Here is a 27,090-nt window from a genome sequence, read left to right on the forward strand (position 1 = left end):
TCTATATATATATATATATATATATATATATATATATATATATATATATATATATATATTTCTTTGTTTTTTATTTTAAATTTTAAATTAAAACTTATTCATCTTCAAAGAAATTGCTTTTTAAATTAATGTTTTTAATTTTAATTTTTAATTTTATTGCCTTTTCTTTTTCTGATTTCTCCTATTTATTTAAAAAAAGAAAAAGAAGGAGAATAGCGTGTTTAATATTTATTTATATTTTTTTAATGTAAACAAAATAAAATAGGTTTTTGTAGTTATTGTTTATTAAGTTTAAATTAAGATGATTAATTATTCATTTTATATGGAAAACATGATAAATAATGATTTGCTCATACTTTTAGAAAATTGAAATTGGAGGAGAAAAACACGTGAAACCATTTTTGTTTTTTGTTTTTTGTTTTTTTTTTATTTTAATTTTGTATAACTTTTGGGATATTTTTTTAATAGCATAAAATAATTACGAAACAATTTTAAAAAATAAAATAAGAAAAAACACAAGTGGTGTACAATCGAGAAAACGACCAAATAAAAGGCGTCCCAAGCCCAAATATCACAAGTACCACCTTGTCCCGGACCGTCNTGAAGGCAACCGAGTGAGCAATAACGATTAAAACAATGTAAAGAGGAAAAATCTTGACGGTTCTGAAGACGCCGGTCGGAAGACAAGAGAGTGCTCCGGCGGCGACGGCGCCGACAGCGATGAGGTGTTGATTGAAGCCGTAATCGAGGTGGAAAGAGGCGAATGCGAGGATTGGGCCGGCCAGAATCAGGCCCAAAGCCCATGAGATTGAGGTCCATATTAATGGCGAAAATCGGGTGCCCGATACTTTTATTGTGTGCTCCGTTAGTATTTGGTACCTGCGTCCAGCCAATCAGAGAAATCCACGTGTACGTTATTATTATTGTTTTCCATCCATTTTTCCAACATTCTTTTACTCCTAAAAAAATTTACCCTAAATATACTTTTTCAGACAAAATTGGTTAAAATATTGTAACGACTCACACACAAATCCACTGCCAGTAAATATTGTTGTTTGAGCTTTCCCTTTCGAGCTTCCGATTCTAAAATGCATCTACTAGGAGAAGGTTTACACACTCTTATAAAACGTGATTTGTTACAAAATGGTATTAGAGTCAGTCACCAGATGATGTGCTAGCCTTCTCGCTGTTCCCCGAAGGAGGTAGACACGAAGCGGTGTGCCGATAAGGACGCTGGCTCCAAAGAAGGTGGATTTGGGGGCGGTCCCACATCGATTGGATAAAGGAACAAGTGCCAGTGAACAAGTGTATAAAAGGTGATTTGTCACGAAATGGTATCAGAGCCAGTCACCAGACGATGTGCCAGGCTTTTCGCTGTTCCTCGAAGGNTATATCTCACATAATTCACATAAAAATAATATATCTTAAAGTATATAAGAATATATAGATATTGATAATCGAGAAAATATCTATATCTATATATATATATTAGATATATATTAGATAAAATTATAGAAAATATTTCTATATAATATTATATTATAATATATAATTATTAATAATATATAGAAACAAAATATATAATTATCTTAATTTAGTTATAAAGATTAATTCCAAATATTATAAATATAAATAGTATAGTATAAAATATATTATATATTAACTATTATTAACTATAGAATTCGTTAAATCTATATATAAATTATATAAAAATAGCCTAGTATTAATAGCCTAGTATAATAGGCTAGCTCTGCACTGATGTATACTATACATTGGGGATAAAAAAAATGCGGATATAGTTGAATGGTAAAATTTCTCCTTGCCAAGGAGAAGATGCGGGTTCGATTCCCGCTATCCGCCCAGGATCAGGATAATAGGTTAATGTTTTTAATTTAATAGGATAAATTATTAAGTATAGTTGACCGTGATAGTATAGTGGTTCTATCCTCCCCCCTTCTTTTCTTTTCCTCCCATCCGGAAAGAAAAAAAAGCTAATATTAATAGTCATTAATTAATAGTTACCAAGATCAAACCTAAATTTTTTAGACAAAAAAATTTGATTTTGCGGAGACAGGATTTGAACCCGTGACTTCAAGGTTATGAGCCTTGCGAGCTACCAAGCTGCTCTACCCCGCGAAGAACTGTGAACTAATAGACAAACAAAGATTGAATGCACCCCTATACCATATCTGTACAAATAGAATAGTCGATTTATACAGAATGGTAAAGGGGGTCCCTCTATGATCATAGAAATGAATAGAAAGGGATATTTGAATCCTTACCAACTTGATCTTGTTGCCCCAGGCAACAAGCATGCATGAACCATTTCACGAAGTATGTGTCCAGATAGCCCAAAGTCTCGATCGTTAGCTCTCGGTCTTCCGGTTAAAAAACAACGTCGATGAAGACGTGTGGGTGCACTATTACGCGGTGGGGATTGTAACTTTCCATGAATTTCCCATTTCTCACTCAACGATGGAACTTTGCTTATTTCTTTTTTTAAGGATTGACGAATCAAATGATATTTTTGTTCCAATTTTTGCCTCTTCTTCTCCCTCTGAATTAAACTTTTCCTTGCCATAATGATTCCATTCCTAGTAGTATCAATGATACAAGTCAGATCCTAGATGTAGAAATATAAGAAAGAAGATCCCCTTCTCCATCGAAAGAAATGAGATTTTCGAGGATACAACACATACAAAATTAACCAAATTTGCCTGATGTAGAGGCAATCAAGAAAGCCGCATAAGTAAATATATAACCTACAGAAAAGTGGGCTAATCCAACTAATCTTGCTTGCACAATGGAAAGAGCCACTGGTTTATCTCTCCATCGAATCAAATTAGCCAAAGGTGTGCGTTCGTGAGCCCACGCTAAAGTTTCAATCAATTCTTGCCAATATCCGCGCCAGGAAATTAAGAACATAAATCCAGTAGCCCAAACAAGATGTCCAAATAAGAACATCCACGCCCAGACTGATAAACTATTCATACCAAAAGGATTATATCCATTGATAAGTTGTGAAGAGTTTAACCATAGATAATCTCTTAACCATCCCATCAAATAAGTGGAAGATTCATTAAACTGTGAAACGTTACCCTGCCATAATGTGATGTGCTTCCAGTGCCAATAAAAAGTAACCCATCCAATGGTATTTAACATCCAGAAAACGGCCAAATAAAAGGCGTCCCAAGCCGAAATATCACAAGTACCACCTCGTCCCGGACCGTCGCAAGGAAAACTATAACCAAAATCCTTTTTATCCGGCATTAATTTGGAACCACGTGCATCTAAAGCACATTTTACTAAGATCAATGTAGTTGCATGTAAAGCTAAAGCAATAGGAACCAAGAAGTCTCCGGGGCCCTATTGTTAAGAATAGTGAATTACTGTTCTCATTAACAACATCTAACCAACCAACCTGGCAATCATATGCTTCGACCCACATTGAACGTCGGGCCGCTTGTTGAAGATAAAAGTACATCGAATCCATATGAAGTTTTTAGATTGAATCCATTGGACAAATATGGGTTCGATATGAAGTTTTCAGATTGAATCCATTGGACAAATATGTGTTCGATTCAATATGGGGTTTTCCCAGATTGAATCTATTGTACAAATATGGGTTCAATTCCGATCATGTTAGGATGAATTAGATAGTAATTTGGGATTAATTGAATTAGATAGTTATATTTTTTTAACTAACCATTGCTCAAATATGGGTTCAATTCCGATCATGGGTAAATATTTTAATTTTATGGTCTAATTTGATTTACCTAATACTTTTATTAATTTAAACGAGTGATTGTTTTTTTCAAAATTAAAATAATAAAGTGATTTTTTTNGGGGGCGGTCCCACATCGATTGGATAAAGGAACAAGTGCCAGTGAACAAGTGTATAAAAGGTGATTTGTCACGAAATGGTATCAGAGCCAGTCACCAGACGATGTGCCAGGCTTTTCGCTGTTCCTCGAAGGGGGGTAAACACGAAACGGTGTACCGATAAGGACGTTGGCTCCAAAGGGGGTGGATTTGGGGATGGTCCCACATCGATTGGATAAAGAAACAAGTGCCAGCGAGGACGGTGGGCCCCGAAGGGGGTGGATTGTGATGTCCCACGTTGGGTGGGGAGGAGAACAAATCACTCTATGTGGAAACCTTTCCATAGAAGATGCGTTTTAAAAGCCTTGAAGGGAAACCCGAAAAGCCAAAAGGGACAATATTTACTAGCGATGGGCCCGGGTCGTTACAAATATATTGACTTGATGATATAGTTTATAACATTATTCATATAAATTAATATGATAACTGATAAAAATTATCATATAACGATTTTTACAATATATTTTAAAAATAAAATAAAGGGTAAAAATCATTTTAATTTTTTATATAATTATAAGTAATACTAATTTTTACCTACGAACTTACAGCTGCATTTCTCCTGGAGCGCAATCGAAGCCCATAACGCTCTTAAACCATCCCTGCGGCGGCTCCGTCGCAGCCCCACTAATCTGGCTGATAATCAACGGAAACACAACCGGAATCAACACCGTCAACACAGACAACGAGCACAGTTCATAGAAACACCATCCCGCCATCTCCATAATCGACGGCTTTTCCCCATGCCCTTCGTACGCCCTATACACCTCCTTCGCCCTCTCCAGCTTCGCCGCCATGCTGTGAAAATCCGGCGTATCCTTCCGGCTTCCGCCGCTGGCCGACCTCGTCGTCGACGTGATCCGGCCGCTGCCAGACCTCGGCGGCGGTGCGTTCTGGATCTCCGATGACTTCGGTCGTGGACTCTGCTCGGCCATAGCGATGTGCGCACAAGGTGTTCGATGAAATGCCGAAGTGAAAAATTAGGGCAAATTGTAGCGTAGAGAGGGGTAGAGTATTAAAATGGGGGATTGGGATGGAGGTTGACGAGGCTACAGCTGGTGGAGCGAGAGAATCAATGAAGATTGAAAGAGGAGTTTCGATACGTTCAGTGACAATGGCGGCCCGTAGGTATGGATCTTAGCATCTTTCTATGCTTTTTTTTTTTTTTTTTTTTTTTTTTTTTTTTTTTTTTTTTTTTTTTTTTTTTTTTTTTTTTTTTTTATTAAAAAAAAAAAAAAATATATATATATATATATATATATAAATAAGTGAAATGGAAGATTTGTATGATTCCATTCGGGCCTCTCGTTTGGAGGAAAGAACATCAATCATCAATATTCTCTCTCTCTTGTTTTTCTTTTTCACTTCGAAGTGTGCTTCATTCCTCAGGCAAGGCTTCCGATCGAGGAGAAATGTATTTCTCCAACGCGAATTTTGTCTCTAGCTCTACCATTCCGGCTGCGGTTCTTCCACTTCCTTCTCGAAATGTAATTTCTCGTGAAGTTTCTTTCTCGTTTTCTTTGGCGTTCTGCTCTATTTTACTTCGAAATTCTTTTTCCTCAAGTATTTTTTCTCTGTTTCTATCGGTAGTTTGCGTGTTTCAGGATGTCTCACCGGAAAATTCATCGGAGTTTACTTTCTAGTTCAGTGTTGGAGTTTATGGCGGGAAGAAATCTCAGAGTTCTGTCGAATTCGAGTAATCGCGAGAGTAGCGATACTTCGACTGATTTTGACGTTCCGTTTCCACGAGATTATTTTGATCTTCTTGATCAGGTTTGGTTTCAATCACTTTAGAAATCTCGTTTGTTTTTTTGTTTTTACTTCTTGGAGCCATTTTTTCTACGATCACTTCAATGCTGTGTGCGTTTTCTTGTGGTAGTTAGCTACTTCAATTAACTTCCACTTAGCTTTTCATTTCATGTTTTTTTCAAATTACGTTAAACTTTGAGATGTAACTGTCATTTTCGGATCTCGTCTATAAAAAACTGCAGGCGAAAAAAGCAACTGAAGCGGCTTTAAGAGACAACAAACAGTTGATGGTTAGTTTTGAGCACATTTTGATTTCTGTGGAATGGAGAGAAGCATTTATAATAGATTCATAAAATAGTCTTGAGTTTTCTGATCAAATCTATTCTACTTCAGGAGATTGAATTTCCAACTGCTGGACTCGAATCAGTTCCAGGTTCTTCCTGTTCTCGATTTATTGCATTTTAATTGTGTTACCATCTCAAGTCTTTCCCAGGCCTCTCTAGTAACTTCCTTTGCCTGTTACAGACCATATAACCTTATGTATCAGGTGATGGCGAAGGAGGAATCGAAATGACTGGGAGTATGCAATTGATTCGCCAATTTTGTGACTGCTTCATAGAGCCACTGAAAGCCACCAGGACCAGAGTGGTAATGTCCTACTCCATTATCCTTCTATTGTCTTATAAAATAAAATGTTTGCGTTCACATATATATGCTATAGAATTTATCACTGGAAGGAACTAAGAAGCAATCGATCTTTTATGCGTCTCTCTGAAATTTCATCTGCATACAGATCAAAACTATGAAGATTTTTCCCTTTTTCTCGAGAAACTACTCAGTGAGGTCGACACAATGTGGCTAACACATTTTCATCATCAGATGTATGATGGAGAAGTTTTCAAATTCATATCTAGTGGTTATTAAGAGGCCTGCAGATTTTTAATCCAAATCTAATAGCTATTACAAGGCAGCCATATGATAGTGGCCTCATTCAATAATTTATCAATCTTTTCCTTCTGATATCAGTACTAAAAACTTCTCTGGTGCTATGGACTATAGTTTAGAAAAATCTTCTTGTTTTCTTCACAATTAATCAACTTTTTCCCTTTTATCTTTACGATTTATCAACTTTTGTCCTCCGAAATACATTCATATTTTGACATTTGAACGAGGAAATGTAATGCAGCTAGCATCCTTTCTTTGTTAACAATCATTGTTTTGTTTGTAATATGCATGCTGTCTGATGTTCTCTCTCTTTCCTGACCATGAAAAAGCTCTTTCACATTCTAGACTGTTGGTTATAGTAAAGAGAAACATTTGTAGTTCTTTCCAGAGGCCAACGAAGTAAAATTTGCAAGAAATACAGCATTTGAGGGAGCTTCGTTCAAGTTGGACTACCTCACGAAACCATCATTCTTTGAGGATTTTGGTTTTGTTGAGAAAGTGAAAATGGCAGATCGTGTGAAACCAGAAGATGAACTTTTTCTGGTTGCATATCCATATTTCAATGTCAATGGTTAGTGCAGCCTTCCTTTGTTTCTTTTCCCTCTTATTTTAAACCACTTTGCTCTTTGTCGGTTAAATTACATCGTCTTATTCCCCATTGCAGAAATGCTTGTGGTTGAAGAGCTTTACAAGGAAGCTGTCGCAAACACAACACGAAAGCTCATCATATTTAATGGAGAGCTCGACCGCATTAGATCCGGCTGTATCCTTTTATCATCTTTTCTATTATCCAACGAAGAGTGGGCTTGGGATCAACTTTTAAAACGGTAAAAATGACATTAAGTGGTTTCTGAATTTCAAGAAAAATGTCAAAATCTTAATTTTTTTTCATTTAATTGGTTCATGAACTTAAAAAAATGTCCTCTAGTGCATATTTTTTTAAATTTATGAGACTTAGATTAATAGTTTATTAGTCTAGTGAATTTAGCTGGTAATGATTTAGTCTCATAACTCAATTTTGGTACTTTTAAATTTGTAACAATATAACTCAATATGCAACAATTTATTACTGTGTATTTTATAATTTGTAACGATTTAGTTCTTAGTCTAAACAAATAGTAATTAAATCGTTACAAATTGAAATGGTAGAAACTAAATTGTTAATTGTTCATGTTACCGAGCAAAGTTGAAAGACTTGTAAGTCCTTTTTAATCCTCTTTTACTTCATAAAATGAGATGAATTTTCCCATGACAGGTTGTTGGGTTGTAATTCCACAGTTCTCTTTTATTATTATTATTATTATTTTGTGTTTGTTATGTGACTCGACCTTAATAGAGTAAAGATTATCCGCCATTTTTCTACCCAAAGCTGGCGGCACTTACGAAGACCCTCTTCCCCAAGATGGAGACTGTATATTACATCCACAACTTCAAGGGACAGAAAGGAGGAGTTCTTTTCAGGTTGAACACGACACTTTTAAATCTTTTCCCGTTGATTATTCCTGTTGAGGATTATTGAGAGTGAGTCTCACATTGGTTAATTTAGTGGAAGATCATGAGTTTATAAGTGAAGAATACTATCTCCATTTGGTATAAAGCCTTTTGGGGAAGCTCAAAGGAAAGCAATGAGAGCTTATGCTCAAAGTGGACAATATCATACTATTGTCGAAATCCATGATTCTTAACATGGTATCAGAGCCATGCTTTGAACTTAGCCATGTCAATAGAATCCTCAAATATCGAACAAAGAATTATAAGACTTGAAAGTGTTGTCAAAAGTGACTAAAGTGTCGAACAAAGGGGGTGTACTTTGTTCGAGGGCTCCAGAGAAAGGAGTCGAGCCTCGATTAAAGGGAGGCTATTCGAGAGCTCCATAAATCTCAGGAGAGTCTTATAGTATTGTGTTTCCCGTTAGAGTGGAAAATATTTAGATTATTTTTTTTCATAATAATAGAATTAAAACCTTCAATTATTGTGTTTCCCGTTATTTATGGTAATGTAGGTGCTACCCAGGTCCTTGGAAAGTCCTTAGAAAAGTGAGGAATAAATTCGTCTGTGTGCATCAGCAGCAGGACATGCCTTCTCTCAAGGAAGTCGCTTTAAACATTCTTCCATCATCTTGAGGTTACGTAACTTCTCCACTAATGAACTCCTACTTCACAATCATCTCACACACATTCCATAAACTTTTTTTTTTTTTTGTTCTATAGTTTTAGAAATCAAGCTTATAAAAGTTACTGATGTATATTTGGTTTATTTATTACTATAATAATTTCAAGATGGTTGGGAATGCTCGACTTATCAATTTATCCAGTAAACTACTGGGGGCTCATGTAGCCCGTTAAGATAAATTGCAAAAACAAAAATAATCTTTTCTATATTGAATGAGGATTATTTGGTTTAACTGCATATGTATTGAGCGAACTACATTTTTTTTTTGGCAGGTCTTATTAGACGATATTACCCTTCATTTTCATGCAAAGAGGATCATTTGTTTGCTAGCATCGAAGTCTTTTCTGGTAAATGCTACATCATCATAATCTGTATATTCCTATTCAATATTTGACGTCCATGAAATTTACGGAATGCCCAATAATACACATAATTAAAANAAAAAAAAAAAAAAAAAAAAAAAAAAAAAAAAAAAAAAAAAAAAAAAAACTTCTAAAATTTAGTTTTATGTTTAATACATTCCTAACCTATTCCAATAATAATAATAACAGATTTATTAGTCTTTAAATCCACAAACTATAAATTTTGTATATAAAATTAGAATATACATAAAAAGTATGATTAAAAGTTTAGACATTTATACACTTTAAGGCCGTATTACAAACTTTTTAAAATTAAAGAAGACTTATTTTTGGAGTTAAAGACCCATCTGTAACTGTAATTTAACCTCAAGAAGGATTACTTTACGGTTAAATCTTAAAGTTCACTAAAATTCATTCAAAATGTAAGCATTAGAAAGAAAATAAAATTGAACTCTATGAACTATAAAACATAATTACAAATCCACGAACTGTTCAAGATTATTTGTTGCATATTGCTAAATCCAATTTCCCTCCAAGAAATACAGTGCAAAAAAAAGAAAAATGTACACAAGGAGAAAGTTCTTCGAGGGTATTATTGAGAAAACAACCATTTCCATTTCCATTTCCATTTCCATTTCCATTTCCATTTCCATTTCCATTTCCATTTCCATTCAGCTCAAACTATCAATAGTTATAAAACTCTTCCTTCCTCCTTCACCCTAAGAGATCACTAAAGTATCCCTTTTTGGGGGCCACAGAGAATCAAACAAAGGCACAAATATGAGGCATCTTTCAATATTAGGAGCTTGAAAAAGAGAAATGGTATTAACTCACTCGCTGGTATATAGTGATGCGGACGCATATGGTTCTATCTCATCCTTTTTCTTTCTAGCTTCTGTTTCGTGTAACAACAACCCCCCCGAATGACTCCAGTTCCTAAAAGCCCCACCCCCTTAATGAAGAAAGGTATAAGAAGATAGAGAAGGAAGTAGGTATTCTTCTATTTTCCACTTTTCTTTTTCTTTTTTTTATGTATAAAAAAAATAATATGGATATAAGTGGAGCTTCTGGGGAAAAGACAAGAATGCAATGGTATTGAGAAGGAAGTGAAAGTTAAGAGAGGGGGTGGAGAAATGAGTGTTTAGATGAAGAAGGAAGGACGAAGGACGAAGGAAGAAGGAAGAAGGGATAATTTGATGTATAAATTCAATCAGATGATGAGTCCAAGTTAGAGGGTATGGCTGAGGAGAGCTGAATATGAGACATTCGCACTGCTCCAAGTAATCTCTCTGGTAATTCTTCTGTTGTATTTGCCTACATTTTTTCACACACCGCCAAAACAAATTATATAACTGCTTTTAACACTTTTATAATAATACCATTTTTCTAATCTATTTTTACCACTTATTTTTCCTTAACTTGATTAACAAAAAATTTCGATAAAATATATTTTTTTTACATAAGCTAGTAGGCCGTATTTAATCTACCAGAACTGTATATTCAAAAAAACGCTATGACTAGTAAACTTGGTGGAAATTTAGAACATGTTAAGTGGAAATGACTTTGAAATAGTTAAAAATCACTTTTGTTCTAAACAATCAATTTTGATGGTATGAACATCTCGTTTAAAAGTAAAAAATCTAGTATTAAATTAATTTTAAACGAAGAAAACAACATGTTTTAGTTTCAAACATGTTAATCGAAAGTGATTTTAACCATTTTAAAATCACTCCCAAAATATGTCCTAAAAACTCATTTTTATTCCCTAACATCATTCTTTTTCTCCTTTTTCTCCCGATGAACATATTTAATTATTGAATTTCCACACCAAAATTGGTCTCTCTATATATCATACCTCTCTAAATTTTGTCTCCAAATTTATTTTTCTTCCCCCTTCTCTAACTCATTTTCCTAAAATATCACTCTAAAATTTCCCTCTAAAACTTTTTCCCTCTTTATCTATAACTTATAACTTGTTTTTCTCTAGTATCTTATAAATATAAATAGAATGATAAATTTTGAAAACTTGTTTGTTGTTTTAAAACTATTGCACGGCGGATTAAAAAGATAACTAATAAACATTTTTTTTGTTTGGGAAACAAAAACAAAAAAAAAATTTGTTAATAAATGACCCGTTTTAACAAAAGACCATTCAAGGGATACTTCAAAACTTTCAAATTATGATGTAAAAGTAACGACCATTGCATCTTCATCAACAAAAGAAGAAACTTTGCAGAGTTTGAAAACAAACCTGTATAAGGAAAGCCATGTCAACCACCAATGTTGTAATTACACCAATGACAAGTCCCAAAACTCCATTAGCAACTGTCGACGAGCCAATATCGACATCGACCTGCACGAACAAAGATCACTCATAAGTATCACAATACTTGTGTTGTGAGATTAAAAACAAACAAACAAACAAGCATTTTCTCTATTGATTGAATGTATTAAAGAATCTGTTCTTGTTCTTAGCCAAAACCAACGGAAAGTTCAAGAGTCATGGAGAGTTTGTACCTCTAAATACTTGGGCCCTCGAATATAGTTGCAATCAACTGCTTTTCCCAATAAGCATGGCGTACTTCCAACACTTTGGCGAACAATCCATGAACCCTGCATCATTTCATATTTTTAATAAACATAACCAAAAATGGCTTCTTATAAAACATTTAAATACAACGTTGGGGGGTTTTGAACCAAAGGCACTTAATCCATTGACATTTTTAATGAAAAATTAGAGATTCAAACCATCCAGAGTTATACCATCATTGTGATTTATTATTATTATTATTTTGGGTTAGAAAGAATTTTCATTAAAAAAAATGATACTCAATTTTAGGAAAAAGGGGCAAAAAAAAAAAAAAAAAAAAAAAAAAAAATTGTTCCAGTTGAACGTTAACTGATAAGGAGAACAGTTGCAAAATTTTCTCAGAAAACAAGTACAAAACCTTGAAAAGATTTCTAGAGACACCCTACATAGCTCTCCTATTCATCACCTATCAATAAAGAATAATAAGACTAAAATTTCAAGCAATGGAAGATCGAATGGTATCTGGAGATATATACCTTGGGAACTGAAGGAATGAGTTTTAACCTACTGTTGCGAAATTCATCGTCGCCATCAACAAAGCGTTGCAAAAGAGATCCAGAAATTAGTTCCTTCGTCACGAAATAAAATATCATGCTGTAGTGCGTCGAACCAGGTACCTGAACAAATAGCATTAACTCGACCATCAGAACTCGGAGTATAGTACATTCAGTTTCCTCTTTGAATTGAAATGAAATAGAGAGCTTACTTGCACGTTTATGACGATAGAGAAAAGACCCTTTTCTGAAGCAACCTAAAGAAGTAAACATATACAGAAACTTTAATCCAACAAAAAGAGAAGTAACACAGAGCTTTCAAGTTTATTTAAATGAAAAATGCGAAAGGGTTAAGTGATGATGATGTATCTTGTTGCCTTGCCTGATGATTATTTAGTAAAAAAAAAAGTATAATTGGAGAGGGCAGTCTATAAGAGACGAGAAAACCAAGGTTTGTATAATATAATCTAGAGATAAAGTGAGAATGCCAAACTTGTAGCACAGACATAAGAGCTTACTTGAGCTGCACAGCCTTGACGCCTGGCAACGTGGTCCATTCTTTTCGTGTCCTTCAGCCAATCGACAGCAACCAGATCCATTAAATGCTTCCCAGCTGGAATCTTTGAACACAACATTAAGCACAGACATAAGCGTTCTCTTAACAGGATCGGCCTTTCGGAAATGGAAACAGATCCAGAAGAATATCGTAGTAAGTGAAAAGGTTTAAAGTACCTTAGTCTTATCGAAACAAAAGGTCTTGCTACGAACTCTAAAGTTGTTTCCATCAGAAATTCTCCAGCAGTCTCGAGAAGTATCACGATCATCGTGCCTTACATTTCCCGAGAAACTGGATAAATCAATTCGATCAATTGATTCTTCTTCCAAGGCTTACATCATCCAAATACGAAATTAAATCAGCATTACTACGCAATTATTTGTCCCAAATAACAAAAGGATACTAGAGCGCATAAGAATTTACCTGCTCTCTTGCTATCATTCTCCTGCTCGTTTGGGTATACCTAAAAATTAAAACACTTGTTATAAGGTGGAAAATATGCTAAATAACAATAATAAAAGAAAACAGTTATTGTTATTATTCATATATTAGAATAAGAAAACCACAATGAATCTCACTGCAGCTTGTACCTCTGGTTCATTCTCAGGTATTTGATATTCTTCATCTTCGTCAGAGTACTCATCCAACATCACAGAATTTCTATTTGCAGCATTCATTTGATCAGAAGAACTAGCATGAACGCTAGACCCCTGAACTTTCAGGCTCTTCTGTGATGAAACTGAAGATGAAGCCATATTTACCATAACTGGTATTCTTAGAGGAGCAGTCCTTTCATCTGTTTGTGCAAACCATTCACGCAGCCCTATCATAGGAAGGAAAAAATGGGAGTTGACTGCATGATTTCCATAAAGTAATATATCATTCATTAGCGCTATAATTTCATGAGTTTACTTTGAAAATGCCAATAAGCTCTAGGAACTTGATGGAATGTGGAATCCCCACTGCATAACATCACAACCTTCTCGTACGATATATATAAGAGTAAAAGAAACATACAAAGTCCTAATAAATTTTCTAATATTTGGAACTGGATTAGCTTAATATCTTATCTCTACAAAATTATTTCAAAGGCACTTGCTGAAAGACAGAAGAAAGTGTTTCCTTTGATTATTCACGAGGACCAGACAACTTTTATAGATGGAGGGCAGATTTTAGATACCATTATGATTGCGGTTGACGAATAGATCTCGTAGAAGAAGGCTGGTTGCATCCTCAAATCGGATTATGAACAATCTCATGACAAAGTGGATTGGTCTTACCTTGATGCTATGCTTGAACAAAAAAGGCTTCAGTAAGAGGAGGAGAAAATGGATTTGGGGTTGCTTGTCCACTGTGAACTTCTCGGTTATTATAAATGAGAAACCAAGAGATAAACTTGAGGCTAGAAGAGGGTTAAAACAAGGGGATCCTCTCTCCCCTTACTTATTTACGATGATAGAAGATTTGATTAGTCAGTTAGTTCTGCCAACATAGAATCCTCAAAGGCTTTTTGGTGGAAGAAATGCAATTTAAAACATCAAAGTTGTAATAAAGTAATGCAATTTTAAAAATTCCTTGAGCGAGGCAAGAGCTAGAGGAGCTACCTACCAGCAACACTATTTAACATTTGCAAGAGACAATGTTGCTGAAACGATGACAAATAGCCCACACCCCATCCTTTCAGATCAATCTGCATGAGATGCTGCACCTGAGTTCTTGGCTTTCCATTTCGAGGTTTCAGAGGTGAAATGTTGAATCCTCCACCTTAGAAAATCAGGAAAAAAAAGAAAAGGCAGTTGAGATGGCATGTGTAAAACTCATTGTAAAATAGCTCTATTTTTCAAAATTTCAGTCCTAAATGAAAATGTTTGACAACTCACTCTCAATATGGGCCCTCACATACCCTGGTTGTGGACCACAATTCTCATGCTCCCTTGAGCGAAATAATACAACTGCATGACATCAAGAGGAAAAGAAAGTTAATTTATCACCAGTGGCAACAAACGAGAGTTGATCATCAAAACACTAACCATAATTTCCATCGTCATTCCGGCGCCAATAGCGCACATAGCAGAGGTCACGGGGCCATACCAACCTGTACAGCATGAGAAATTCACAATAGGAAAATGAACGCCAAGAGAGAAAACTTTGCACCACTCCCAACATATTGTAGCAAAAATGGTTACTCCCACAAAACAACGAAGGGCATGTAATGCAGACAAATTACAAAAAAAAAAATACTAGAATCTAAGAAATGGTAATCGATGCAGACCAACTCGGACAGCGTTCTCCAAACCCTACTCTAATTAGTTCTTGGGTTTAAAACGAAAATACATGTGTATATATATACATACATGAAACTGAAATGTTGCGTACAAATTTGATAATGCTTGAAAATAAACCAGAAATGCTAAATAGTCCCAGATTGAAAATCTGTTCTCTTAGCTCTCTGTTTTCATCATAGGACACTTATTTTCTCCATATGTAACACATTTGATCAACTTTTGGAAAAAAGTATCTAAGACGTTCCAGAAAGCAGCTACCGAATAAATAGAAATCACATCATAGAGTGGTTATTGTCGAGGATTTATGTGCCTATTTCAAAAGTTCACCTTGATTAATTTACATGTGTTCTTTAATTATGCCTGTGAAATCTTTGTCCGCAAAATTGAGGAAAAGGTAACAGCTTTTTCTGATAAATGGAAACGCAAAAATAACTTTTTGTAGAGGCATATTACATTGGAAACCAGTCTAGCTGTAGCCTATGGTAGAGTATTGCCGTATGTCCATCCACCTCTTCAACCAAGCTACCATATTGGAAACTGCAGTCCCACCTAACAATTACATAAATGAAACTTTGAGAAGCACAAACATTTGAAATAGGCCGCGAAATCACAATTTAGGAATATAATGACAGCTAATGTTAAAATGATTCTTCGGAGAAAATAACCACTTATGGGCTTTGATAATAATGTTTCAAAGGCATGACTATGTAATGGTGCATTGAGGAAGTCAAATATGACATTTTCCTTGCCCAAAATTGTTGGGTTGTAATCAAGGAAGCTAACCTACAATTTTTCCGACACATTCAATAATGGAATTTGTTAGGATACTATTAGCATAAAACTTTTCGTTTATAATCAATTTATGGTAGGCTAAGCAGGACAAATTAAAGAATAGGCTTCAAATTTTACAAGTAACAAAACTGATTTCAACATACACAAGAAATTCAATAAAATTAGCTTTCTATATAGCTTGGAAATCTGAGTTCCATTTCTTCTGCATAGTTTTTTATTAGATACAAAATGATTTCATTTATAATCAATTTTTAAAAAACATTAATAGTAATAAGAAAAAATTTTAAAAAAAAAACTATTGCACTAAGTCTACAAGTGTCTCAAATTGACAAGGGAAACACCTACTCAAACCGTGTTCCATCCATGCTCATGACAAGTTCAAAGATTTCCTCACAAGTAGCCTCCACTACACCAACAGCTTTCATTGCCCTACTATAGCTCCTTGGCTACAAAAAGAATTTATACATGATCATTTACACTATGAACTTATCAATGACAAGACCTACTCATGAGTGTAAACAATGAGAAAAAACTTACAAGGTAGTCAACCTCCACAAGCTCTTCAAAGATGCGAAGTCCTGCCAATGACCAGATTGAGAAGATCACCATAAATGCGAAATTACAAATGCAATTCTCCAAGCATCCATTTTATTGTTCTATCCTTTGTTATACAGGCTAATTTAAAAATTAAAAAAAAAATTAAAAAAGAAAAAGAAAAAAACAACAACAACATTAAGTAGCTGACCATTTTGGCACTGAACTAGACGCCAATGCTTCCGTGAAAAGGCTTGACTATTGGCATTTTGATTTGAAAAATCTGATCCAATTTCCCTTGTCCAGTCAAATACAGACTCTGGAGGTCCTGCCATACATTACATGGTAATGGATTTAAAAGACGAGTTATCAAATTATGAAAAAGAATTGGGTGCCATATCATTGAAAGAAAAGAGAAAAAAGTGAGAAGCAAAACTATAATTGACAGACCATTTCCAAAGGTTGTCCTTCGCAGTAAACTTGGACGAGCACTCTCCTCATCTTCCTGTGCACTGATCCTAGTAATGTTTCATAAATAAAGAAGACATGTCTCACAAAAATGCGCATTGAGCAGAAAATAGACATATAACTGGTAATATGTTCCAGAAGGACAAGAGGAACATTTTTATAAGAAGCATATTAAACCAATCTTTTTAGGATGTTAAAACACCGTAAAAAATGTAGGGAAAACGTCAAATCAGATTTAAGATTTCTATAAGAAAAACATTCAACCAATCTTTTTAGGATGTTAAAACACCATTAAGAAATGTGGTAGAAAATATCAAAGCAGAAAACAAGTTTTCAACTGTATTACATATTTAAACTACATATTAGTAAAAAGACAATATGCAGATCCATTGTCAAATTATCAAGTCAACTCAACAAATAACCACTTCCTATATGCAAAAGGTAAAGCTTATGACCCCAAGTTCTAATGGCCAGGGATATCCTCATTCCCAAGAACAGCATTCTAGACAAGAGATACTCAAGTGTCATAACATAAGCTGCAATTATGAGAGGCTTATCTCATATCCAACCAAGACTAGAGAAAGACTAAGAATGTGGCCGAATTAAATTCAAATGAATCATGTGAAAAGACTGGTAGACTGAACAAAAGTAACAGAACTTATTAACTGATGCCTTCCCAATTTGACAATGAATAGAATGAAGAGAAATCAAACGGGCATTGATCAATAATTATCTATTATTTTATCCACGCTTATTTTTTTATCTTTCCTTTCCTTAAATCATAACTGTGAAGGGGAACTACTAATTTATTACTCTTGCTCCGTTTCTGAAGCATTCCCATGACAAGGCCACAACATTTCACTTAGCACTAGTTACTATCTTTTCCTTTCAACCTATCATATGCATAATAATGCTCAAGATATTTTAGGGACTTCTTGTGAGAAGAGAATGCAAAGGCCATCAGTTAGTTACAAGTATTATCTGTACCAAGTAAAATAAATTCAAAACTAGTTTAAGCACTATCAGCTACCATTTTTCTTTTTTTTTTTTTAATGNGGGGGGGGGGGAAGTGTGTGATGAATGCTAAAAGTACAGAACATAAGTACCCTAATTACAGCATCTCCAGGTAAATCATTTTACAGATTCTTGGATACAAATCGAGGGAAAATGTACTCACTGACTTTCATGATCCGAGGAGGAAGCAGTCCTCCCATTATCCATCCCAGATTTATATTCAAATGATATAAACTTGTTCCCATTAGGAACTTGTGAGCCTTGGTGCTGACATTTCCACATGCAAATGAGATTAGATTCATTAATTCATGAGATATAGTAATAAGAAAACTAGCATAAATGTTTAATCGGAGGGCAAATGATGGATATGAAGAAAACCATGCCCAAAAAAAACAAAGAACCCATTATAAGAACTAAAATAAAATAAGCAATAGACAGCCATTTGGATTTCAGGCATTAAGGTAATATCCAAGACATGATAGAAAATAATATAGGAGGATATTCTTAATAAAAAGATGAGAATAACTGTTCAATACTGGTACGTTCTTCATTATTAACGATATTCTTTTTATAGGAAACAATAACTTATCATTCATGTATGAAAAGATTAAAAGCCAAAAACTCTATGACAATGAACTTACAAAGCACTCCACTTCGGTTGGAGTTAATGTTGGAAAACAAGTAAAGGAAATTCGAATACTACCAGATCAATGACAAGCTCTATTTTCTCCTTCCATAGTAGTGCTTCTTGGATATTGAAGGCCGCCATCTGCAAAGCAAATGCTGATTAAAATCAGTGCACCCGTCAAGGTTTTGACTATTGAAAAAAAACATGTGATGAAGCAGGGCATCCCATAGTATGTCCAGTCCAACAAAATTTCCTCATATGCAAAAAATAAACTATGAAAAAACATAGAAAACAGGAAGCCTAAAAATTACTGTGCAACTTGTTAAAATTATTGAATTCTGAATAAAATTATGATACACCAACTCTCCCCTATCTACAAAATAATGATTAATAATTGCGATTGATGACCATACCAAATAAAGTATGAGAGAACCCAGTAGCATAAATTATTCATACGTAGATTATCAATGCGAAGATAATACAATGGGCAAAAATCATACAATCTTCATCAATCAAGTCATTGGAAGTAGGAACAAACCGTAATTCGATGGTACTTCTCTTTCTTGTTGTAAACAGACAAGACGTAAACCATCTACAACATCAAAAATAGGAATTGAAATGGATCGTTAAAGTAATATACAATGAAGGAGTGTTAGCACCATTATTCACACTAAACGAAATACCGAATTAAGAAGGTGAAAAATTCAGAACCGTGAAATCACAATCCTAATGGCTGATGATCTGATACGAGATACACATATTTATCACTAACTCATCCAACAGGCTTAAGTATGTATGTTAGTAATTGAAAATTGGAACTGGGAAGGCATAATTATTTGCAAGATCATCTAGTTGTACATGGAATTGAAAATTGAACATAGTCTCGCGGACTAGAGTGGTTAGATATCTACTTCAGAGGGATAATTATTATATCCCAGGATTTTCGGACGCTAAAAGCCCAAAAAGGCAAACTAAACTGCCAGGCCATACCAGCAATAAGAAGAGGTGGCCAAAACTTGGCTTCATTCACCGGAAAATATTATAAATGCTTGGTTTCTTTCTGCCTTAAATAATTAGAATTGAAAATGCATTGTATGACATATGTTACAATTATCAAAGAGTCAAAGACACACGAACAGGAACCTCGACCACTCTTTCTCTCTCTCTCTTGGTGGCACTGTGGACTTTCTGAGCATCATGATCCTGAGTTATGAACAAATCTACTATAGACTAGTTCACTCGTTAAGGAGTCCAAACTACAAACAATTGCAACCTCCTTCCCGCAAGAAGATACAAAAACAACTAAGATATTTAGTCCTCGGTTGCAGCCAATTCTGCCTTTGCAGTAGAGTCTACTTGTTGCAACAAAAAATAACTTAAGTGTAACAGGTAAGTTGGCTACATTCGAAATCTTAAATAAACTGTTTAGTTCAGCTAAAGCAAATAAATAGCTTTCATCCTCGCAATCACAAGACAAACATATTGTTAAAGAGAGAAAAGTAGAAATAGAAATAGAAATAACAACTGACATGTCCATTGTGCGTCTTTAAGCCACGATCCTCCACTCTACAGTTTCCATCTACTAGCATGCTCTTAATTGGAACCTGCCTCGAAAGATCATAAAACAGGCACGTAAGAAATTCATTTCTAAAAAAAACGTAAGAATGCAGATGGATATGACACAGGCATTTGACGCAATTTAGCCATTCGTGCATATTAATATCTTATACGGAGATGCTACAACTTCACTCGAAATACAAAACACAACACCAAAAATCGAAAATCCTGAACTATATCGCACAACACCTACTTGATTATCCTGCGGCTTCCTCTTATAATACGCCAGTAACCGAGATTCAAGCACAAAATACCGCATGTGAATGAAGGACCTGCCAATCTTCCGCCGGCCATACCGCACCATCCAACCTTCATACACAATCTTCGACGACATACCTTTAACAAACTTGATTTGCGCCAGATGAATTCCTCCTACAGGCCGAAAACTGAATATCTGAAATAATCAAATAGAGTATGCACAGTTTCGCAAACTCGGAAGCTCAGAAAACAATCCTTGCTTCCTTGCTTCCACAACATCAGTAGAGTTCAAGTGACTTGATCGATCATCGCGACGCTGAGAATTTCTGAGGCAAACAATCGAAAACACAGATTCAGACGTCCGGCATGGCAAGGACAAGAACTTTCAAGTTTCTAACCACAATTCCAAATTCCTCACAAATTCACTTTTGCAATTTGAGTCTACCAGTAAAGACAACAAATCAAACCATTCTCTCTTTAAAGTGAAAAACAAATTCAAATGACAAAACAAAAGAGAATTGACTTTAGAGAGGAAGTGTAGGTCCATCGGGCGAGCCGTCGGAGCAACGCGATCGGAGAAACCGCGACATCTAGGAAGTGGTGGCGATGAGAGAGAGAGAGAGAGAGAGATCGGACGATTAAGAACGCGGGTAAAGATACTGATGAAATGAAGGGCGAGGGAACCCACGTAAGTGAAAGAGTGGTGTTGGGAGGAGGAGTAACACGTGTACGGTGGTGATTTGGCGGTGACGAAGATGATGGTGGGTGATAATAACAGAGCTTTGGCGCCGTCACGAAATCCAAATAGACTCGAAACTAGGTGGCGACCGGTGTGGGGGTTTACCTTCGTAAGGTCCATTGCACTTGCGGTGGGGCCGCTCAGACACGAACAAAACTTATATTATTTTTTATTTTCTCCGGAATCCGGCAGGATAAAAAATCCACAATAATGTGAAATGACCAAAATATCCTCCTTCAATGTTCAAAGATTTGTAATAGTTTAGTTCTCGGAAAGGGCATTTTGGACAGAGATATATTTTCCGTCAAGTTGTGTATGCGTGCCTCGCACGTGCAACGTTGTTTTAATTATTTTGAAAATAAAAATATCCATTTATACACTAAACACAAAAGTTTTATTTATTAAAATATTAAAATAATAATTATACCAATTTTAGAAAACAAGTAATAAATACGGATGATTTTTCATTTATTTGTCTTCCTTTTTTTTCTATTTATTTACGTGATAATTTTTCTTACTATTTTTGTGTAAATTATTTTTTTATTTAGCTTATTGTAAATAAAATTAAATAAAAATAGTTATAAATAAATAACAATTTATCTAAATTAATTCATGTTTAATGTTTTTTTTCATCTGAATAATTATATTTCAAGAAGATATAAACATATACGTATATATTTATTTATATACTAAATTATTAAATCGAGAAAATTTTCATTAAAAATAATAATAAATACCGATAATTTGTAGGGTTTTTTTTAACTTTATATTATTATTATTATATTGTTAATTGTGAGGTCCGAGTAAATGAATGGTACATGAATGAACTGATACTACATTCCAATAAATGTGATCTTGATAATATGATGACTAAAAAAGACTTAAAGAAAATGCAAATTAAGCGTGTTTTGCTTTGAACAATTCTATACTAGAAGGGCTTGGGTTAGTTTGTAGGGATAGTATTCACTATTAGAAACGAGAAGTAACGTGACCATATTACAAGGGATACAAGGGAATGTCAGAGTCATCACGTGTCGAATCCGGATTCCGAAATTTGACCTGAATTCTTGCCATGTAGACAANTTTTTTTTTTTTTTTTTTTTTTTTTTAACCTTTTGACGAGTAATGCATGCATTAGGCATATGAACACGTATAACTCGATCAATAAGACACTATTTTTTAACCAAAAGAAGTGTATGGTTGGATTTTATCCAACTAATTATTGAAAAAACGAGAGAATTTGTTCATATTAGTATATACTATCAGCTAAATTATAGAAAATATTTCCGACCAGGTTGACATTTTTACTTCGTATCAAATCCGTAAACTTTCTAATATTACAATAATACCCTTCAACTTTCAAACAAGTTTAAAAAAACGCCAATCAATACCTACATTCATAAAATTCATACCTCGTTTCCAGTAATACCCTCGATTTTTTTTTAATTTGCTTTAATATATTTAAAAAAAAAAAAGGAACGATTCTTAACGTTAGAATATGAACTTTCATTTCATGTGTCCCCGTCTAGTTTAATTTATTAATACTATAAGTAATGACATTTAAATTTATTTTTAAAGTTTATAAATATTATTAATTTAGGTTAATACATAATCATTTAAAGAAGTGTTTTTTTAATTGAATAATTATTAGGGTAAGATCCAAATGCTGGCTTACATTACAAAGATGATCAACCGCTGGGTTTACAGAGAGGAATCAGATTCTCCTCTTGCCGCCATCGTCAACGCCACTTTCCACACGCGACTCTCTCTCTCTCTCTCTCTCTCTCTGTTTCGGTGCGTCAAAGCCTTTTTCGGGGACCGCAAAAGGGCTGCTTCTTCCGTGACAAACAAGGCCTCGCATGGTGGGATCGGCCCTCAATCACCTTATTATGCAATCGTGAGTGCTTTCCACTTATTATGATCACTCAATAATGTCGTCATTTTCGTTTTTTCGATCTTGTTTTTCCATTTCTACTTGATTTTCACCATTTCAAATACGAAATGTCTCTCTCTTTTTCCTCTTTTTTGTCTCTGCTTTTTCCATGGCTGCTGTGTTATTTGAGCTATTAGATTGGGTTCTGTGCTGCTTTTGGTCGTTTTCTCTCAGTTGTGGATCTGTTTTCTTTCGTTTTTCATCGTTGAGATATTGGAGGTTGCTTTCAATCGTTCGATTTTGTCCAAATAAGTGGAAGACTTGCGATCTTTTTGAAGAAGAATCAAATTCTAAAGCGATTCTTATTTTTCGTTCAAACATTAGGTTTCTCTGTCTTCTTCATCAATTATTAGCTTCAATAATGCTCGTCTTTTCATGCTCTGTGTTCTTGCTGTGTCTTCCGAGAATTATTGGTGCTCTTACTTGCTTTCACAAAGTATTTCACGAATCATTCAGAAGATTTGAGGAAGTTTCTGTGTTAATTTACTGAATGGAAGTGTTTTTTGAGGGGAAAACAGATCATGTTTTACTGGTAGAAGAGAAGAAGACGGAGAAATAGAGTGGTAGAAGCGCTGTGAACATATGGGATCTTTCAAGGGCCATGTTCTTCCAGGGACGCTGTTTCTTCTGGTTGGTGTTTGGCACGTGTGGAGCGCTCTGCTTCGGTACGTGTCAAATCCCAGCTTGTTTCGCGTCCGTGTGTGGAACCCTGTGCCTGGCTTCAATGGAAAACTCAAATACTTAGAGCTTTATGTTGTTGTCATTGGGGGTTTCATTGATTTGTGCATTGAGCTTTTGTATTCAACTCATCTCAAGTTCTTCGTTAATGGAGTTTTGAACCCTTCGCACATGAACAACTTTGAACATTCGGGGATGCTTCTCATGTTCTTCATTTTTGGACTCGTCGCGCTGCTCTCTGAAAAGTCGAGGTAATTCTCTCTTGTTTCATGAACAAAGCATTTTCTATTCAGTGGTGTTTTAAAAGTTTAGGAAAATCTTGGAATGTTAACTTCTTCATTAAACTGTTTTGATTACTTTTGTTAAGATTTTGTTAAGATTATTAGATGAACTCGACTCTCCACAATAGTATGATATTGTCCACTTTGAGCATAAGCTCTCATAGCTTTGTTTTGGGCTTCCCCAAAATGCCTCATTCCAGTGGGGAGATAGTATTCCTAGAATATAAACCCATGATCATTCCCTACATTAGCCGATGTAGAACTTTCATCCAACACCTCCAACAAAGATCAGATGGGTTCATTTAGTTACTTTAGTTGAGTTAGTTTTTTTTTTTTTCATTCACGCAGAGTATTTTAAAAGTATCTATAACTTAGTTTTTGAGTTGAGTGGTAGTTTAATAGAATTATGATGGGTATAAGTCATTACTAGATAAGATATCAAATTAATGGTGGGAAGTATTGGGATTTTCTTTTCGGAAGGAATTTAAACCCGCAAGGACAAGGACAAGTAGATGAAAAATACCGAGGTTTAGGTCCGTGAAGTATCTGGTCTGGCTCGTTGCTTTGGTTTGCGTTTTCATTCAATCATCTTTGCATCTTAGGAACACATGTATGAAAAACAAGTGATATTAAATTGAAAGCAACAGCAGTTTCTTGTATATATGTCATAATTTAAGCTGTGCCGTTCTTGATCTTCGCTTGAAAGACAATTTTCTTCCCCAATTTCTGCTATCTATCAGTTTGTAGGAGTTTGTAATCCAGAATTTGAAGTTGTAACAGACCAAGCCCACCGCTAGTAGAAATTGTTTGCTTTGGCCTATTACGTATCGCTATTAGTCTCATGGTTTTAAAACGCGTCTACTAGGGAGAGGTTTCCACACCCTTATAAGGAATGCTTCGTTTCCCTCTCCAACCGATGTGGGATCTCACAATCCACCCCCTTGGGGGCCAGCGTCCTCGCTGGCACACCGCTTGGTGCCTGGTTCTGATACCATTTGTAACGGCTCAAACCCACCGCTAGTAGATATTGTCCGCTTTAGCCCGTTACGTATCGCCATGAGCCTCATGGTTTTAAAACACGTCTAATAGGGAGAGGTTTCTACACCCTTATAAGGAATGTTTCGTTCCCCTCTCCAACTGATGTGGGAAATATTCAAATATTGAATTTAGCTGTGAATTTTCTGTTTCTAAGTTTATGTGCAGTTTATCCTTTACTATGTCTTAATCACTAGTTTTCTCTGAAAGAGAGCTGATTAATCCACTCTCACCTATTTGCATTCAGATTTGTTCGCCTACCAGATGAAGCGCTTTGCCTGATTGCTTCCACGGCATTCTGCGCTGAGTATCTATTGTTTTACTTTCATTCAACTACTCATAAAGGCCTTGAAGGTTACTACCATATTCTCCTTGTCCTCTTGATAGGCCTCTGCATTTTGTCGACGGTTGCTGGAGCTATTTTACCTACCAGCTTTCCAGTCGACATGTGCAGCGGCATCGCCATCACCCTTCAGGGCCTTTGGTTTTATCAGACAGCCTTCACTCTGTATGGTCCAATGATGCCTGATGGTTGTGAGCTCAAGGACGATATGATGGTCATGTGTCATTCAAAAGATAGTGAGGTTAGAGGTGAATTCCTTGCAAATTTCCAGCTCTTTTCGATGGTCCTCGGAGTTCTTGGCGGAGTCGTAGGAGTTTACTGCTTTGTAGCAGCAAAGTACGGGTGTTCTGACCTCGGGAGCTCGAATGCCATCCATGCTCAAGACTAGATTATTTCCAGGTATGTATGCATCAGAACTTTCATCTTTTGGTAGGATTCTCTAGGTGACTTCTAGTTTTGTTTCTTGCATAAAAACTTCTTTAGCTTCATTTAGAAACTCATGCCATGTTACTAAAGTTGTTCATCTAGTTTTCGAGTAATATAAAAATGGTTTAAAAGACGTAAACAACACCTAAACGTGATTTACGTTAAAACCCCCCTAGTGATTTTTTATTGAACACTTTTACTCGAGTTCTTATCATTGAAACACTTTTATTAGAAGTATTTATTCTAGAAGCACTTTCAAATACACTTGAAATACAATCTAGTAAAGCTCGTGATTGTCATATACACACGTATATTAGAGAAAAACGATACTTAACTATTTCATGTTATTAGTTTTGTCTCCGAGTTTAAGGTTAAATTTTTATGAAATTAAAAGTTTAAGGACTTATTCGTGAAATACAGGGGAAAAGTAACTTCCACGAACCAGGAAGAAAAGAAGGAAAAGGGATGGAGAATTGCAGTTGTGCCCTTTTACAGTTCACTTTGCAATACTTTTGAGGCAAGTAGTTCTCTATAATCCTTCTCCAATGACTTTCCACGATCTTGTTGCTTAAGTTCTTTCTGTGTAATCATGTGCCATTTTATTCTTTTGGGGGACTTCGATTGAAAATTATAGCTTCTTTTGAGCACCTCCCTTCACTATTTACCCTAACAACAACATTTAAGAATAATGGTTCGGGGCACCATCTTGAGCGTAGCTCCTCAACTGGTTAAAGCATATATTTGTTCTAGAATGTCAACTATCGAGATCTACCAGATACTATATTAGAGTTAACCGTCGAGATCTACTAACCAGATGCTATATTAGGGTTAACTATCGATATCTACCAACTAGATACTGTATTAGAGTCAATTGTCGAGATTTATTAACCAGATACTATGTTAGTATTAAGATGCTTTATGAATGATATACTTTTCAACTCGATTTTGTTTTTCAATTTGATTTGGATATGAAATTGTAACTTTCGAGCTAAAATGACCTACATGGTATAATCTCTTCTATGCTTTGTTGTATAATGGTTGACTCATAAATCTCTTCTATGAATCAAAATAGAATTTAGATAAATTCTAGTAAAGTAACGAGTAATGAACATCTTTGATGAATGAAAGTCCCACATCGGCTAATTTAGGAAATGATTATGGGTATATAATTAAAGAATACTATCTCCATTGGAATGAGACATTTTGAGAAAGTCCAAAGTAAAGTCATGAGAGCTTATGATCAAAATGGACAATACTATACCATTGTGGAGAGTCGTGTTCATCTAACAATCTCGATAGTTGGTAATAAGGGTTATATTATTTTTGCTTGGGATTATGGTAGCTCGTAACAATAATATTTAAGTCATGAAAA

The 27,090-nt window shown here is 35.1% G+C and overlaps 4 protein-coding genes and 1 non-coding gene across 7 annotated transcripts; 3 read left to right on the forward strand and 2 right to left on the reverse strand.

Moving 5' to 3' along the window:
• Positions 1-491: 491 nt before the first annotated feature.
• On the reverse strand, positions 492-4,833 carry LOC111810508. The gene is made up of 2 exons (XM_023697216.1): positions 4,429-4,833; positions 492-879 (listed from the first exon to the last, which is right to left on the reverse strand). The coding sequence occupies exons 1-2, from the start codon at positions 4,812-4,814 to the stop codon at positions 492-494; spliced, it is 774 nt and encodes a 257-aa protein (XP_023552984.1). The 5' UTR covers positions 4,815-4,833.
• TRNAG-GCC lies at positions 1,790-1,860 on the forward strand. The gene has a single exon. It is a non-coding gene; the product is annotated as a tRNA-Gly (tRNA).
• Positions 4,834-4,915: 82 nt separating the features above from the next.
• On the forward strand, positions 4,916-9,166 carry LOC111810607 (protein LOW PSII ACCUMULATION 3, chloroplastic). 2 transcript variants are annotated; one of them, XM_023697336.1, is made up of 11 exons: positions 4,916-5,007; positions 5,269-5,366; positions 5,470-5,652; positions 5,871-5,918; positions 6,022-6,061; positions 6,176-6,276; positions 6,952-7,144; positions 7,238-7,336; positions 7,917-8,034; positions 8,576-8,697; positions 9,018-9,166. In XM_023697336.1, exons 2-10 carry the CDS (start codon positions 5,292-5,294, stop codon positions 8,694-8,696), a joined length of 978 nt encoding a protein of 325 aa, XP_023553104.1. In that variant the 5' UTR covers positions 4,916-5,007; positions 5,269-5,291; the 3' UTR covers position 8,697; positions 9,018-9,166. The 2 variants fall into 2 exon arrangements, with proteins under 2 accessions (XP_023553104.1, XP_023553103.1); XM_023697335.1 differs by lacking the exon at positions 4,916-5,007 and having other exon boundaries at positions 5,177-5,366.
• Positions 9,167-9,530: 364 nt separating this feature from the next.
• Positions 9,531-20,954, reverse strand: LOC111810608 (protein ENHANCED DISEASE RESISTANCE 2-like). Its single transcript, XM_023697337.1, has 23 exons — positions 20,807-20,954; positions 20,279-20,609; positions 19,998-20,072; positions 19,007-19,060; positions 18,544-18,609; positions 18,004-18,107; positions 16,809-16,876; positions 16,570-16,686; positions 16,362-16,402; positions 16,170-16,270; positions 15,486-15,581; positions 14,778-14,842; positions 14,628-14,699; positions 14,356-14,511; positions 13,338-13,570; positions 13,171-13,210; positions 12,924-13,078; positions 12,710-12,811; positions 12,404-12,448; positions 12,174-12,314; positions 11,625-11,720; positions 11,359-11,460; positions 9,531-10,421 (listed from the first exon to the last, which is right to left on the reverse strand). Exons 2-23 carry the CDS (start codon positions 20,417-20,419, stop codon positions 10,314-10,316), a joined length of 2,178 nt encoding a protein of 725 aa, XP_023553105.1. The 5' UTR covers positions 20,420-20,609; positions 20,807-20,954; the 3' UTR covers positions 9,531-10,313.
• A 1,738-nt stretch (positions 20,955-22,692) lies between these two features.
• LOC111810609 (transmembrane protein 45B-like) lies at positions 22,693-26,508 on the forward strand. 2 transcript variants are annotated; one of them, XM_023697338.1, is made up of 4 exons: positions 22,693-22,919; positions 23,474-23,884; positions 25,197-25,691; positions 26,139-26,508. In XM_023697338.1, exons 2-3 carry the CDS (start codon positions 23,538-23,540, stop codon positions 25,678-25,680), a joined length of 831 nt encoding a protein of 276 aa, XP_023553106.1. In that variant the 5' UTR covers positions 22,693-22,919; positions 23,474-23,537; the 3' UTR covers positions 25,681-25,691; positions 26,139-26,508. The 2 variants fall into 2 exon arrangements, with proteins under 2 accessions (XP_023553106.1, XP_023553107.1); XM_023697339.1 differs by lacking the exon at positions 22,693-22,919 and having other exon boundaries at positions 22,975-23,884.
• Positions 26,509-27,090: the final 582 nt, after the last annotated feature.

The sequence above is a fragment of the Cucurbita pepo genome, chromosome LG14 (assembly GCF_002806865.2).
Source record: "Cucurbita pepo subsp. pepo cultivar mu-cu-16 chromosome LG14, ASM280686v2, whole genome shotgun sequence".
Classification (NCBI taxonomy): Eukaryota; Viridiplantae; Streptophyta; class Magnoliopsida; order Cucurbitales; family Cucurbitaceae; genus Cucurbita; species Cucurbita pepo.

What these genes read in the sequence shown, in the direction of transcription:
- LOC111810607 (XM_023697336.1), top strand. Translation starts at nt 5,292, where the DNA reads ATGTATTTCTCCAACGCGAATTTTGTCTCTAGCTCTACCATTCCGGCT. An exon ending in TTCCACTTCCTTCTCGAAAT is followed by an intron (nt 5,367 to 5,469) that starts GTAATTTCTCGT and finishes TTCTATCGGTAG; the next exon opens with TTTGCGTGTTTCAGGATGTC. An exon ending in AAAGGAGGAGTTCTTTTCAG is followed by an intron (nt 8,035 to 8,575) that starts GTTGAACACGAC and finishes ATGGTAATGTAG; the next exon opens with GTGCTACCCAGGTCCTTGGA.
- LOC111810608 (XM_023697337.1), bottom strand. Translation starts at nt 20,419, where the DNA reads ATGTCGTCGAAGATTGTGTATGAAGGTTGGATGGTGCGGTATGGCCGG. An exon ending in TAGAGCTTGTCATTGATCTG is followed by an intron (nt 18,108 to 18,543) that starts GTAGTATTCGAA and finishes TGGAAATGTCAG; the next exon opens with CACCAAGGCTCACAAGTTCC. An exon ending in ATGGATGGAACACGGTTTGA is followed by an intron (nt 15,582 to 16,169) that starts GTAGGTGTTTCC and finishes TGTAATTGTTAG; the next exon opens with GTGGGACTGCAGTTTCCAAT.
- LOC111810609 (XM_023697338.1), top strand. Translation starts at nt 23,538, where the DNA reads ATGGGATCTTTCAAGGGCCATGTTCTTCCAGGGACGCTGTTTCTTCTG. An exon ending in CTGCTCTCTGAAAAGTCGAG is followed by an intron (nt 23,885 to 25,196) that starts GTAATTCTCTCT and finishes ATTTGCATTCAG; the next exon opens with ATTTGTTCGCCTACCAGATG.